This window comes from Xyrauchen texanus, chromosome 8 (assembly GCF_025860055.1).
Source record: "Xyrauchen texanus isolate HMW12.3.18 chromosome 8, RBS_HiC_50CHRs, whole genome shotgun sequence".
Classification (NCBI taxonomy): Eukaryota; Metazoa; Chordata; class Actinopteri; order Cypriniformes; family Catostomidae; genus Xyrauchen; species Xyrauchen texanus.
The window spans coordinates 16,228,726-16,242,818 of record NC_068283.1 but is presented as its reverse complement, the minus strand read 5'-3'; the positions used below and the strand labels follow the sequence as shown (position 1 = coordinate 16,242,818).

General features: G+C 37.5%; 1 protein-coding gene across 1 annotated transcript in view; it reads right to left on the bottom strand.

The window, feature by feature from the left end:
• Positions 1 to 14,093, bottom strand: part of mslna (mesothelin a) — a 40,081-nt gene that overhangs the window by 16,310 nt on the left and 9,678 nt on the right. The window contains exons 26-54 of the mRNA XM_052132707.1: positions 10,556 to 10,659; positions 10,192 to 10,310; positions 9,692 to 9,868; positions 9,556 to 9,587; positions 9,353 to 9,450; positions 9,220 to 9,242; positions 9,084 to 9,105; positions 8,969 to 8,996; positions 8,508 to 8,607; positions 8,252 to 8,392; positions 7,905 to 8,116; positions 7,682 to 7,809; positions 6,772 to 6,890; positions 6,529 to 6,684; positions 5,946 to 6,154; positions 5,710 to 5,795; positions 5,462 to 5,592; positions 5,257 to 5,382; positions 4,887 to 5,077; positions 4,089 to 4,180; positions 3,787 to 3,917; positions 3,517 to 3,641; positions 3,314 to 3,431; positions 1,596 to 1,808; positions 883 to 1,053; positions 612 to 764; positions 460 to 509; positions 206 to 338; positions 25 to 107 (exon numbers count right to left, since the gene is read on the bottom strand). Coding sequence (XP_051988667.1) covers positions 25 to 107; positions 206 to 338; positions 460 to 509; positions 612 to 764; positions 883 to 1,053; positions 1,596 to 1,808; positions 3,314 to 3,431; positions 3,517 to 3,641; positions 3,787 to 3,917; positions 4,089 to 4,180; positions 4,887 to 5,077; positions 5,257 to 5,382; positions 5,462 to 5,592; positions 5,710 to 5,795; positions 5,946 to 6,154; positions 6,529 to 6,684; positions 6,772 to 6,890; positions 7,682 to 7,809; positions 7,905 to 8,116; positions 8,252 to 8,392; positions 8,508 to 8,607; positions 8,969 to 8,996; positions 9,084 to 9,105; positions 9,220 to 9,242; positions 9,353 to 9,450; positions 9,556 to 9,587; positions 9,692 to 9,868; positions 10,192 to 10,310; positions 10,556 to 10,659 — 3,471 coding nt within the window. The remainder of the gene's footprint in view (positions 1 to 24; positions 108 to 205; positions 339 to 459; positions 510 to 611; positions 765 to 882; positions 1,054 to 1,595; positions 1,809 to 3,313; positions 3,432 to 3,516; positions 3,642 to 3,786; positions 3,918 to 4,088; positions 4,181 to 4,886; positions 5,078 to 5,256; positions 5,383 to 5,461; positions 5,593 to 5,709; positions 5,796 to 5,945; positions 6,155 to 6,528; positions 6,685 to 6,771; positions 6,891 to 7,681; positions 7,810 to 7,904; positions 8,117 to 8,251; positions 8,393 to 8,507; positions 8,608 to 8,968; positions 8,997 to 9,083; positions 9,106 to 9,219; positions 9,243 to 9,352; positions 9,451 to 9,555; positions 9,588 to 9,691; positions 9,869 to 10,191; positions 10,311 to 10,555; positions 10,660 to 14,093) is intronic.

Below are 14,093 nucleotides of genomic sequence, written 5' to 3'. Positions count from 1 at the left end.
TTGTCAAAACATCTGAACTCTTACTTGTAGTACAGCAACATATCTGGTGGATAGTTGACAAAATCCAGTGGTTTGTCATCTCTAATTTGGTTGTACATGCAGGTCAACTAAGGAAAAAGAAATGATAAATGAAGCATTTTTATAGTGCTATGTTTTTAGTCTCAACAGAACATATATTTGGATGACCTTTTTTGTCAGCTCTTACCTGAGTCTCACTCAGTACCACCTGAGGTCTGTTACTTCTGTGCCGACAGGCATTAATCAGGCCTCTGATTTTGGCTTTGTTGAACGTCTGCACACGGGAGCATGTAAATCCTTGCAGGACCTCCACTGACAAGCTGCAAAAAAAAAGAAAATGTTTTTTTTTTTCACCATTGTTTCTTTCAGCACCAGTTCATAGTGCAGTTTTATATACATTAGTAAAAAATAAAAAAACTAATTTGTTGCAGAAATACTTACTTATCCGGTTGATCAAATTGACCAGCAACAGTATCAAAGAACAGAGCTGCCTATAAATCAATTCAAGAAAAAAAAATGGCTTTAATTTGTATGGGGAGACATACAGGACAGAATGGGTTATATTTTAACGCAGTATACTTTTGCTATAGTACCTGTTCAGGTTTCCACTTTTTAGTGTTAATCTGTTGCAGTACTGTTATATCTACAGTGGTGGGAATATTCAGAAGGTTTCTTGGAATATGGATGGCCATGTCATCGGGAATATTTGTCATTAAGGCTGCTGAGGACGGATTCACTTTGATTAGCTAGAGAAACACAAGATATTAAAAACATTGAGATTTATCAGAGGAACTGTAATGATTATATTCAAATCAGGATAAAAAGAGATAGCTCTCAAAATTGACAAGAATCTTGTTCCTATACCTGGGTCACGTAGGTCTTCTGAACAACCTCTGGGGCACTCAGTATGCTTTGTATAAATTGTGTGTTTTTAGAAGTTATGAGAATTTGTTCTGGAGCAATTTCAGTTAGTTTTGCCACAGGGATCCCTCCAATCAGAGATCCTAGACTCAGCAAATTGTTGGCACTGATAAGCTGCATATGAAAGTCAGAAAAATTGTCTTAGCAGTCATTTCTTTATTTGAAATTGTGTTCTGCTGTTAAAGGTGCACTCAGTAACTTTTTGTTTGTCATCTTGGATTTACAGTGACACCTAGTGTTGTGGATGCAGCATCATTCAAAATCAATAGTTTTCTGTTGCAGATGCCATTGTAGCAATTCACTATCAGCCATGATTCATTTAATCCAAGAGGGAAAGTGTCCAATAACAAGACGGTTACTGAGATTAAATGATTAGTATTTACCTGGTCTTGTGATTATAACATGGCAGCCCCCTTGAGGGCACCCCTGCCCCATGTAGAATAAAACGTTTTTTTTACAAGGTTACTGATATGACTAGAGTCTTCATCTCATGTGAGTGGTCATGACTTTATACATATGTTTCAAAATAACAATTAGTAAAACATTTTTAATAAAGAAAATGTTACTGAGTGCACCTTTAACTTAGTGCACATAAACAGGATTTTGAGGACCTTGTGTTTACTTTGACATTCATCAAATCAATAAATTAATTCTACCGGAAATGTTCCACTGAGAAGCACTCGTATGATTGCAGTAACTTGTCCGAAGGTCCACCCAGCCACAGTGCTGAGTACTGAGAGACCACTGTTCAGAACTGTCGAAGTTGCATTATTTATTTGTACAGATGTTAAGCCAACACATTCTTGTCCCAAGGTTGTAAAAGTATCGGCATTTATGGTTTTGATGTTTCCAGCAAGTGCAGAAGATATCTGAAAACATGCAAAGTATGAAATATCAGTCAGTTCAGAGCAGTCTTATAAGGGAAATGTATTTGGTAATGACTTTTTGCCTGCATCACGAAAACCTCAGTATCATCATGTTCTCACTTCTGTTTGGTAGATTCCATCATAAATTTGGCTTTAGTGTGCATTTAACAACTAAGGCCCTGATTTATTAAGATCCCAATTAACAGGTACTAATTTGCTTGTTTGCTTATGTTTTGCGGTGATTTACTAAGAAAATAACATGCAAATATGTTGGACACACCCTCCAAAAGGAGGCTTTTGCATGTGGCACCAAATACACGCTCACCAACATACTGTAGGCTCTCTCACTAAATACCATTTTATTTTCATTCACTATGGCATTTATTAATATATACAACGATCAGCCACAACATGTCTGCCTAATATTGTGTAGGCCCCCTCGCGCCACCAAAACAGCACCAACCCGCATCTCAGAATAGCATTCAGCGGTTATCTGAGTTACCATAGACTTTGTCAGTTCGAACCAGTCTGGTCATTCTCTGTTGACCTCTCTCATCAAAAAGGCATTTCCGTCCACAGAACTGTCACTCACTGGATGTTTTTTTGTTTTTGGCACCATTCGGAGTAAATTCTAGAAACTGTTGTGTGTGAAAATCCCAGGAGATCAGCAGTTACACTGATATACTACATGTGTTTATTTATAGGATTATATGATATTATTATTATAAAATCCCTGCTATTTAACAAATGTAAGAGTAGTTGATGAGAATATCCATAACAACATTCTCTTGAAATGTTTCAGAACGTAGTGGAGCAAATTCATAATTCATATTCCACTGATGCATACTAAAATGTAATCAGAATTTTATAAAGCATTCATCTTGTCTATGCACTCACTGCTCGTTTCGCGGGATTGAAACGACACCTGTTTGGCATACCTAAGGGTATCGGCCTGCTTTGAGTACTGGAAAGAACCAGCAATACAAATATTTCACAATATTTCGCCAGTAAAAACAATGTTTAAAACATTATATTATGACATAATTTGGGCAAACATTGTTAAAATGCTTATGATTATCAGTATGTTATCAGTTAGGATATTGAGTTCTAAAATAGCAGAATAAAACTTCTCATGAGAAATAATAAAATTGCACATAAATGTGTGCCATCAGTTGGTGTTTGATGTATTCTACATTCTCGATGTCTCTTTTTTGAAATAATGACAGCAGGATGCAAAGCGTGAATCAAAATAATACATTTAAAAAAACAAAACAATTCTGAAATGACATTCAAGCTTTGAAAAATCTCTTTGCGAGTACAATTTGATTAATTTGCACCTGTGGGACAATGAGTAGGTGAATGCGTAACATGACTACGGACATAAGGACTAAGGGTGATGTTGGTGGTGCAGGTGAAAAAGTTGTTAAAGTAATATTTCAGTATGAGTGTGTTTGTCAGTTACATCACTGAGGAAATTATCACACTTTCGTTTTTAATGGAGAACTTACCGCAGGATCCACATTGGAGCAAGATGTTTTAAAGTTTCCAAGAACAGTAGTTGTTTGAATTTCATTTAGGCCAATAAAGACTGATGATGGGGCATCACACAGCAAAACTGAAGGCAAGCTAGTGGAGCATAGAAAACATGGTTAATAGTTTAGTAGCTCATTTCAAAGAATACATTTTGTTCAGGATTATTGTTGAAACTCACCTAAAAATACTGAAGCTGGGGTTTTGTAGAAAGATGAGCTCAGTGTAGCGGTTGATCACTAGCTTTGGAGGTGGCTTTAATTTGAACAGCTTTATGTTTTCAGGATTCACAGTGAAGATTTTTATCTGCAAGCAGCAAAATGAGGAGGAATTAGCCATATGGAATAATTAGCTTTCTGCAATTGTAAAACAACATATATCATAATGAGGTAAAGCGAACATTCCCTTTGCCAGTCTATATGAAAGAGGGGCTGTGCAGAACAGTTCATACCGTGTTCTCAGGACCAAAAGAGTAGAAATCATCTAGGCTCACAAAGGTCATAAATACACCAATGTGGTTAGCAAACCATGCCGTTGAGTTCAGTTTTGGGTCAGTGGTGTTGTAGCACTTTGGTTCCGAATCTGAAATTGTACATAGTTATATTAAAATAAACAAAATGAATAGATCTGTAAAAGAATGCTACACTATATATTTCCATTGTAAATTGTATTTATTTTCTTTAAAATCAAAATGTTTAATGTCATTTATTGTATTTTTAAGTTTGTTTATAAAGAGAAGGAAGACTACTCCACCTGTTTTCAGATATTTCTGGATGGTGGTGAATACATCGAATTGGGAAAGCTGAGAATCATTAAAGGTGAAATTGTTGCCTAAAACGCCAACCCTTGAAGATAAGAGAAAGTACTTTTAAAAGTCGCAAATGACTACGCATTCAAACATCTTTGAACACTAATTTCACCAGGGCTGTCAGTTGAGCAGACAAACTAAATTCAAATGTTTACCTTAAATATTTTCAAACTTTTAAAGTCAGCTGATTCTTATACTGATGCTGTTTACTTAGTCCTCAAGAGGGCACTATTATATTATTGCAAAGAACACTCCTGGTTGTTAACAAGTTGAACATCTTTCCTGACAAACGTTTAAAAAACGAATTGCTTAATCCGAGAAATGCTTATGAGAGAGCAAGACACAACAGCCAAGTACCTCCACCTACTGTAACAGACATTTCACACCGAACGCGTCACTTTTGCAACCATCCATTTGTTGTTCTTTGTAAACCTGCGCTAGACGAACGTCTTGTTTTGTTATAGTTTATTCAGCATCTCGTGCAGGAGCGCTGTTCTTTTAGATGATTTGTCTAATTAAAAAGAACTTTAAAAGCATATTGCGACACCTGCTTTCTGTTAAACCTATTTAGCGTAAGAATGCGATCGATCTGCAGTCATCGTCAGTGCTGGGCACACATCCAAGAGTAGAATGCACCGTTTTAGCATTCGAATATGCATTTTTTTTTCTTAAATTCGACGAATATTCAAATTTTAATTTGACAGCCCGAAATTGGTGTCAATTTACAAATGAAACACACTCACATTTTTCTGTACGATAAGCATGATGCATTCAATGTGTCTTGTGAACCTATTAGAGTCTTGTTCAGGAACTTCACGTAGAGCCTCAATCTATGGTCAAACCACAAATCAATCTCAGTCTGATTGTCACTTGCCAATGCCAGAGGCCAGACACAGGGCAGGACTGTGCGTTTAACATTATCCGGGACATCCTCCTGTTTAAAAAACAATGAAAATGGTGAAATGAATTATTATTTGTATGAGGTTACATACAAAATGATAATGAGACAATATATACCAGTGGTTACTACGTCTTGATTGTTTCTCTACATAAATGTGTTAAAACATTATCCTGTACTCTGATGGCCATTATAAGCATAAAAGCAGAACTCACAGTATCCAAAAACTCAGGGGTTTTGACAAAGCTTTTAAACACCACACAGATCTCTGCCTCATTGTCCACCACATCTGGCTGTCTGAAGTAGGTTCCCAGCTCAGCAGGAGCTATAGAGTTTATAAGCTGAAATAAAGGAATTAAACACGAGTTAACATCTACATAGAGCATCAGAATCATAGAGTTAGTTTATTATGAAGCATACCTCAGATTTCCGAGGTGGTGGCATCAGAGAGAGGAAAGATGTCAAATTTGGAATTGGCCCAAAGCCAAGCAGGCTTTCATTTAGGAACGTGATAAAGCTGTTGTTTGTGTAGCACCTCAGAGGCTGTGCACCTACAAGAAAGAGACATTAATTTGGATTTGAATCAGGATTATGTAAATCTTTTCATAGAAATGATCACTACATGACATCACTTTCATGTAATCTTTATGTCATTGACTAAGAAATACCTCCAAAGGACAGCAGAATGCTTTTGTAGATTGCGTTTTTGGTATTAATTGACATCGAAGGTCGGACAACATCTAATAGCTTCAATCTGTCAATTAAAAATAAACAGTGTGATGCATATTGACTGTAAAGTAGCTTCCTTTAATGCTTATAAATGTGATATACAAATGCAAATACACATTCAGTGTCTCTGACTGATATATATATATATATATATCCAAAAATCCTCTGTTCTTACGCAGTTTGAGTGATGTTGCAGTTCCTTGTGTTAAGGATGCTGAAAAATGGAGCCACAAAGCGTTCTGTAAGGTTGTTTAACAGAGGTTTTATTCTTGTATTGATCCAGACCAGAACTTCCTCATTACGGATGGTTAGATTAGACAGACTGACTCTATCAAATATCTGTTGCATCAGTGTGTCTTTGACATCTTGTGTGAGCGGAATGTGCTAAATGAGAGAAAGTAAATATCATTGCAGGATGATCCTGAAGATTTTTTGAATTACTATCTTAATATAAAGTTTATATTTAAAGCTGAAGTATGTAACTTCTGTGACACTAGCTCTACCGAATGGAATAGAAAACAGCTTTCTCAACACACCCCTAATCTGCCAATAACCCCCCCACGCTATTGGTTGAGTAATATTGTTGGGGCAGGTCTAAACGGGTTGCTCAAAACAAACAATTAATTACAGCACCGCAGACACAAATTGTTTACAGTTTTCAAGAAAATTAACATGTATTAAGCTGGGATTGATAAAAGTATTTTAACAGTAAAAAAAGTTGCATACTTCAGCTTTAAGCATTAGTGTATTCTTTATACCTGCACTGCTGGAGAAAAGATGTCAAAGAAAGCACCCAACTGGCAATCATTTAAAATCTGCATTACACTGATGACATTTCGAAGATCTGTAAATATCCCAGGGTTGGCAGTCAACTCAGCTAATTGTCTTAGGCTCAAAAGAGGCAGAACTTCCACCTGCCAAAATTCAGAGACATAATGAATGTTATGATGATTATTTGTGATTTGATGGATTTTGCATGAAATGCATTATTTAACACTCACCGCTGTGAAGTTTCTGTTCAGTGTAAAAAGTTCCTTTAGGGGAGCTGATTGAACAAATGGCCCAAAGTTTCTAACAACCCACTGTGTACTGTTAGCTGTGTCCCTAAGACACCTGGGATCTAGAGGAGCCAAAGGAACATTTACAATGTGATTCACTGGATTAGTCAAAAGTGTACCAAGTATTTTTTTTTGCCTCACTGTTTATGCCGGTTGTTTCGGACTTTATATTTAGCATCATCAAAAGAAAAGTTTTTGGCTACCAAAAGGGTTCAAATAGGAGTATTGATTGGAGAAAAAAAATATATTGGCAGTTTTTCAATTTATTTTGTATAAATATGCTCCAGTCCAGTTTTGGTTTGTTCCAGTACACACATTTTGTCTCTATTTAATGAGTACATCTCTAAAATCCCAAATTAACCCCTTAGTTTGTAGTCCAAACTACCATTTTCAAGCCTCTGGATTTTCCTATGTTTTTTATAATGGCAGTTTTGGATTTATGAATAAGGTATTTGGTAAACATTACTTGAAGATACTTTGACGTTTTGTTCAACAACATAAACTACACACAGTCATACCTCAAATGTGAATTTTTTAGCTGCCCTGTTTAAAGAAAACAAATTCCTAACATGTTGCTAAATAAGGAATACTGCAGCTTGTCTGAGGTATGATTGTATGTAATTTATGTTGTAGACCAATATCTTCAAGTAATGTTCACCACAGACCTTATTTTACTTATAAAAAAACAAAACAAAAAACACACATTTTATTAAAGCCCATTGGAATTTCCAGAGGGAACCCATGACGAACTAGCATTACGAGTTCGTCACCAAATTGATGTCATGATAGAGGACCACCCTAATGTAGGATTTACTTTTAAGCAAGAAAGTGGCAGAAAATACTTCAAACCAACCATCAGTGTCATTGCGAGACAGGAAAGCTTTAATTAACTCAGTGTAGATCATATCCTGTCTTTCAGTGGCTATTGGATTGCAAACATCTTGTCCGTCTCGTGGGATTTCATTTACAAGAGGCTCCACACTAAAATATTACAAACACAACATTTACTTTTTATTTAAGTGGCTACAAAATTAAATATATTCACTTCAAACCATGTAACTAAAACAGGAACTTACATATTACGATAACTTTCACAACTGAAGTTTTTGGTGCTGAGACAGGACAGGAATCTTTGAGATACTGATGGTACGAAGGGTTTTAGTCTCTCCTGAAACCAAGTGCGAATGAAGACAGGATCTTTCAGTCTCTGGGGACTAAAGCGATTGATCCGGACCTCACTGATCACATCCAAAACATCAGATAGGGATAAGTTGCTGAGACTGGGAGTCTGGGTATTAAAAATATTTAAAAATAAGCATCTGTTAAGTTTAAGAAAGGAAAACGACCTGTAAATACAAAGTAAGCAGTCATGTGTCTGGCTTTCTCACACATTTCATTTTTGTCTCACACATATGTATCATACCATGTTGGAATATTTAAGCAGTGCATCATCAAGACGTGAGCTGATTTTGGTGAAGAAAAGTTTCCAGATCTCTTTTGTCACATTGCTGGACAGTTTACAAGCCAACAGGTCAGCCACTTGTTGAGAGCTTAGTCCTGACAGCTGATGACACAAAAGAGCTTATATCAAATTAAAGCAATGACACACATAAAGGAATCATATATGAGGCAATGACATTGGTTTAAAGATCACAGTGTAGTCTTGTGTATAATATTACCATTGGAAGACAGGCATACTGCAAGACAGTAAAGTTGCAGAGATTCTGGGGGCCTGTTGCAGGTTGAGCTGCACCATTCAGAAATCGATCCAAAGCAGAGCTGTAAGACAGACAAGCAAAAACATTTAAAGCACACCATTGTAAATGGTCTGCACTTATATAGCACCTTTTTAACCTTAACGGTATTCAAAGTGCTATACACTGTGACTCATTCACCCATTCACACACATTCATACACCAATGGCGGCAGAGCTGCCATGCAAGGCACTAGCCTGCCATTGGGAGCAACTTGGGGCTCAGTGTCTTGCCCAAGGACACTTTGGCATGTGGAGTCATGTGGGCCAGGAATTGAACCTCCAACCCTGTGATTAGTGGCCGACCCGTTCTACCACCTGAGCCACAGCCGCCCCATTGAGTCCACAGTGTTTTAAAGACATACGAGTGCAGAGAGAACATATCACCTGTTGACGCTTGCACAGAGAACAGTCTCTGAAAAGGAAAAGAAAACAAAGACTTTCAGTTTTAGTGACCTCACTGACACCTGAAATCATCTAAGTCATTATCATAGTCTCCTACCATTTACAGGAGTTGTTGTGCACTGCAGGAATGAGAACAAAGTTTGTATTCAATTATTATAGATTTTTTTAGACTGTGAAATATTACAAAACAGATTTACGTAATATAAAAGAGAAATCTTTTTGAGAAATCTTACTTGGCCAGCTCTCTCTATGCACTCTAGAGGGTAAAAAAGACAGAATTCAGCCTTTAATTTTGGCAGGATTATGCATTCAATTACTTTGATGTCATCCACAAAACCAAGGTTTTGTTAGTAAATTCAGTCTCACCATCGGGAGGAATCATCATCAGGGAATCTCTAATAGTCAGCAGTGTTTCAGACTGGTTTGGAGAGACTGTCGATAAAGCCTGATCTATCCTGTCAAAGCTAATTAAAAGAGAAAGAGGAAAACCGATGTGTTCTTATTCAAACCTAACATAGTGGTATTTGGTTTGGCTATTTTGACGACTTCACTCAGAAAAGACCACTCACATGATTTTGTAATTTTCACATCTGAAGTTTGCCTGCAAGATAAAAGACACATCACTACACTGTTGTCCAGGAACACGGAGGAGAGTTGATGACTAAACAAATACTAAGACAAATAAACAAGTTAGAAACTAGATACCTTGCTGGCCTGTGTCTCTAGAAAGGGGATGAAGTTGATCAGTTTGTCCCTGTTAGGGGCTTGAAGAAGGAAGTCAAAGACTCTTCTGAGGATGTCGTTTCTATCTTCTGGTTTAGCGGGAGGCGAGAAAACCAGTTCAACCAGCTGCACCAGTGAGAGTACAGGAATCGCCTCCACCTGTGAATGACATGAGTGGCATACTTAATTTACACAAATTTGAATTTACATGCTTGAAATAAATATATATAAATAAACCGGTCTTCAGTTATCATTGATCTTAAAATCTAGTGGCTCACAGCTGAAAAATTGAAGCTAAAATTGGAGTGAATGAAATGAGTGGCATACTTAATTTACACAAAATTAAAAAATGATTAGATGCTTGAAAATGTATAGACCTATATATGTACAATCAGCCTATAGTTTCATGATTAATTGTAATCATTCATCATTCAACCTGATTACTTAAAATCACAAGTAATAGTAAAAATGTATTGGCTTACAGCTGAAAAATTGCGGCTAAAATTGGAGAAATCTTGAAGCAGAGCAAAAGGAGAGAAACTCCCAAAGTTTTGCAGGATGAAGTCCACACTGTTGTTGAATGGCAATGTGCAGTCACCACCTGAAAAGAAAACACAAAATACTTTGTTCATAATTGTTCAGAACTGGGTGGCATTAAAATGAGAACCTGTAAATTGAGTGTATGATTTATAATGTAACCAACTCAAAAAACAGAAAACTACAGTATGTAGATTTAAATAATAAACTAAATAAAAAAATAACTGGAAGAATAGTTCCATGTTTTTCTGAGTGAAAAAAAATCATCATTATTTCAAGTCTTTAAATTCAATGAACAGAAACATTTACCTGAGCTTTGACGTTGTGACAGGAATGGACGAATGAAATTACTGAAGACTAGTCTTTGTGTCGTATTGACAATCTCTCTAAAATGATTATTTAGTTCCACAAAACTGCAGAAGAAAAACAGATAAATATGAACTGATTGCAAAGCAAATGAACATTCACATTTTCATTTGAAATAACATTTCAAAGACCTCATATGTTACAAAGATGTCACAGCGGTCGTTTAGAAATCATGAACAAATGCAATGAATTTTAAAATGCTCATTTTCTTTAGTGTTCAGAGTCAGAACGGTGGTAAGTAGAGTGCCCAGAGGTGGTACGAATCTAAAAATAAATATTATGTTTTATTTTCCAATGCAATTTATTTGTTTTCAATGTTTGTGGTTCTTCCTCCTTTACACTTTGGTGACATAATTCTGGGGGTTGTAGTTGCTTTGAAATCTGCACCAGTGCGGGCTCTGCATAAGGGTGCTTAGTGGTCACAAAGGGGGTGCTCCTGAGAGAAACACTTCAGAAACCCACGGACTGACATATTCAAGTGAATGAAAAAAGACAGCAAGTCCACATCAAGTGTGCTATTTGGAGCAGGGTCATTATTTCATCAGTGCAGGATGTGAACAGGTAAGCAGCAAAATTACATTGTCACGTTCATACAATGCACCTAAGACCAACTTACATAATGTGATAACTTTCACAACTGAAGTTTTTGGTGCTGAGACAGGACAGGAATGTTTGAGATACTGATGGTACGAAGGGTTTTAGTCTCCCCTGAAACCAAGTGCGAATGAAGACAGGATTTTTCAGTCTCTGGGGACTAACGCGATTGATCCGGACCTCACTGATCACATCCAAAACATCAGATAGGGATAAGTTGCTGAGACTGGGAGTCTGGGTATTAAAAATATTTAAAAATAAGCATCTGTTAAGTTTAAGAAAAGAAAACTACCTGTAAATACAAAGTAAGCAGTCATGTGTCTGGCTTTCTCACACATTTCATTTTTGTCTCACACATATGTATCATACCATGTTGGAATATTTAAGCAGTGCATCATCAAGACGTGAGCTGATTTTGGTGAAGAAAAGTTTCCAGATCTCTTTTGTCACATTGCTGGACAGTTTACAATCCAACAGATCAGCCACTTGTTGAGAGCTTAGTCCTGACAGCTGATGACACAAAAGAGCTTATATTCAAAAATAAAGCAATGACACACATAGAGAAATCATGTATGAGGCAATGAACCAAATACATTGATTTAAAGATCACAGTGTAGTCTTGTGTATAATTTTACCATCGGACGACAGGCATACTGCAAGACAGTAAAGTTGCAGAGATTCTGGGGGCCTGTTGCAGGTTGAGCTGCACCATTCAGAAATCGATCCAAAGCAGAGCTGTAAGACAGACAAGCAAAAACATTTAAAGCACACCATTGTAAATGGTCTGCACTTATATAGCACCTTTTTAACCTTAATGGTATTCAAAGTGCTATACACTGTGACTCATTCACACACACATTCATACACCAATGGCGGCAGAGCTGCCATGCAAGCCACTAGCCTGTCATTGGGAGCAACTTGGGGCTCAGTGTCTTGCCCAAGGACACTTTGGCATGTGGAGTCATGTGGGCCAGGAATCGAACCTCCAACCCTGTGATTAGTGGCCGACCTGCTCTACCACCTGAGCCACAGCCGCCCCATTGAGTCCACAGTGTTTTAAAGACATACGAGTGCAGAGAGAACATATCACCTGTTGACGCTTGCACAGAGAACAGTCTCTGAAAAGGAAAAGAAAACAAAGACTTTCAGTTTTTAGTGACCTCACTGACATCTGAAATCATCTAAGTCATTATCTTAGTCTCCTACCATTTACAGGAGTTGTTGTGCACTGCAGGAATGAGAACAAAGTTTGTATTCAATTATTATAGATTTTTTTAGACTGTGAAATATTACAAAACAGATTTACGTAATATAAAAGAGAAATCTTTTTGTTTCTCATCACTTACTTGGCCAGCTCTCTCTATGCACTCTAGAGTGGAAAAAGACAGAATTCAGCCTTTAATTTTGGCAGGATTATGCATTCAATTACTTTGATGTCATCCACAAAACCAAGGTTTTGTTAGTAAGTTCAGTCTCACCATCGGGAGGAATCATCATCAGGGAATCTCTAATAGTCAGCAGTGTTTCAGACTGGTTTGGAGAGACTGTCGATAAAGCCTGATCTATCCTTTCAAAGCTAATTAAAAGAGAAAGAGGAAAACCGATGTGTTCTTATTCAAACCTAACATAGTGGTATTTGGTTTGGCTATTTTGACGACTTCACTCAGAAAAGACCACTCACATGATTTTGTAATTTTCACATCTGAAGTTTGCCTGCAAGATAAAAGAGACATCACTACCAGTGGCGGCTGCTGGTCTTTCAAAGAGGGGAAGCTCATTTTCGGCCTACATTATAAACTTATTTACCCTATTTTTTGCACTAAATCAATCTTAGGTGTTGATCTGCCCTGCTGTTTAATTCAAATTTTTTCCTCGTAAGGAAGACTTTCAGATGGCTTCGCCAAAATCAGGTCGACAATATTAGCACCGTCTGCCATCGTGCGCAGTTTCACCCGTACGACGCTAGCCTAGCCTACTGTATGAATGAATGAACGAACGAACGAACGAACGCTCTAAAACAAAATATATTAAACTTGGTAAAACTGAAACAAGGAATGTGGTGTATAATTGTGTGAAATGTATTATGCAAAGTGACTAGCAATTTCGCCAAACAAATATAAAGAAATAGGTTGCAGCAGTTTGTCTTTCGACTACTCTTGAGAAATCCGCGATGGGACTGAGCGCGAAATAGCTTCAGTGACTTCTTATAGTACAGATTCGCTGTCAATCAAATGGAGACGCAGTCTTTCGACAGATCCTCCAATCATCACGCGAAGCCCGAGTCCGGGCCAGCCCACTCCTCATTCACCCCCAGAGACGCTGAGCGTCCGTGGGCGGGACATAATCGCAGCATTTATCCAATGACCGTCTATTTTCGGAGCACTGAAAAAAACTGTTCAGAGCAGCCACATTGAAGTCAATGGACGCTCGGCTTCAACAGGGAAATGCACTGACGCTACGGGAATGTATGAGAAGTAAATCGAGTCAGCCGACCTGCTATATGTAATGTAGCTGATTCTGAACGAACTCGTCTTCGAGATGAACGTGTTCTAACGCATTTTTAGTCAATAAATTGTTTACACAATAGTACATATTTGACCATTATTTTTTTGACATTATAGGGGAAGCTGAGCTTCCCTTGCAGTCTTAAAGAAATCCCCACTGATCACTACACTGTTGTCCAGGAACACGGAGGAGAGTTGATGACTAAACAAATACTAAGGCAAATAAACAAGTTAGAAACTAGATACCTTGCTGGCCTGTGTCTCTAGAAAGGGGATGAAGTTGATCAGTTTGTCCCTGTTAGGGGCTTGAAGAAGGAAGTCAAAGACTCTTCTGAGGATGTCGTTTCTATCTTCTGGTTTAGTGGGAGGCGAGAAAACCAGTT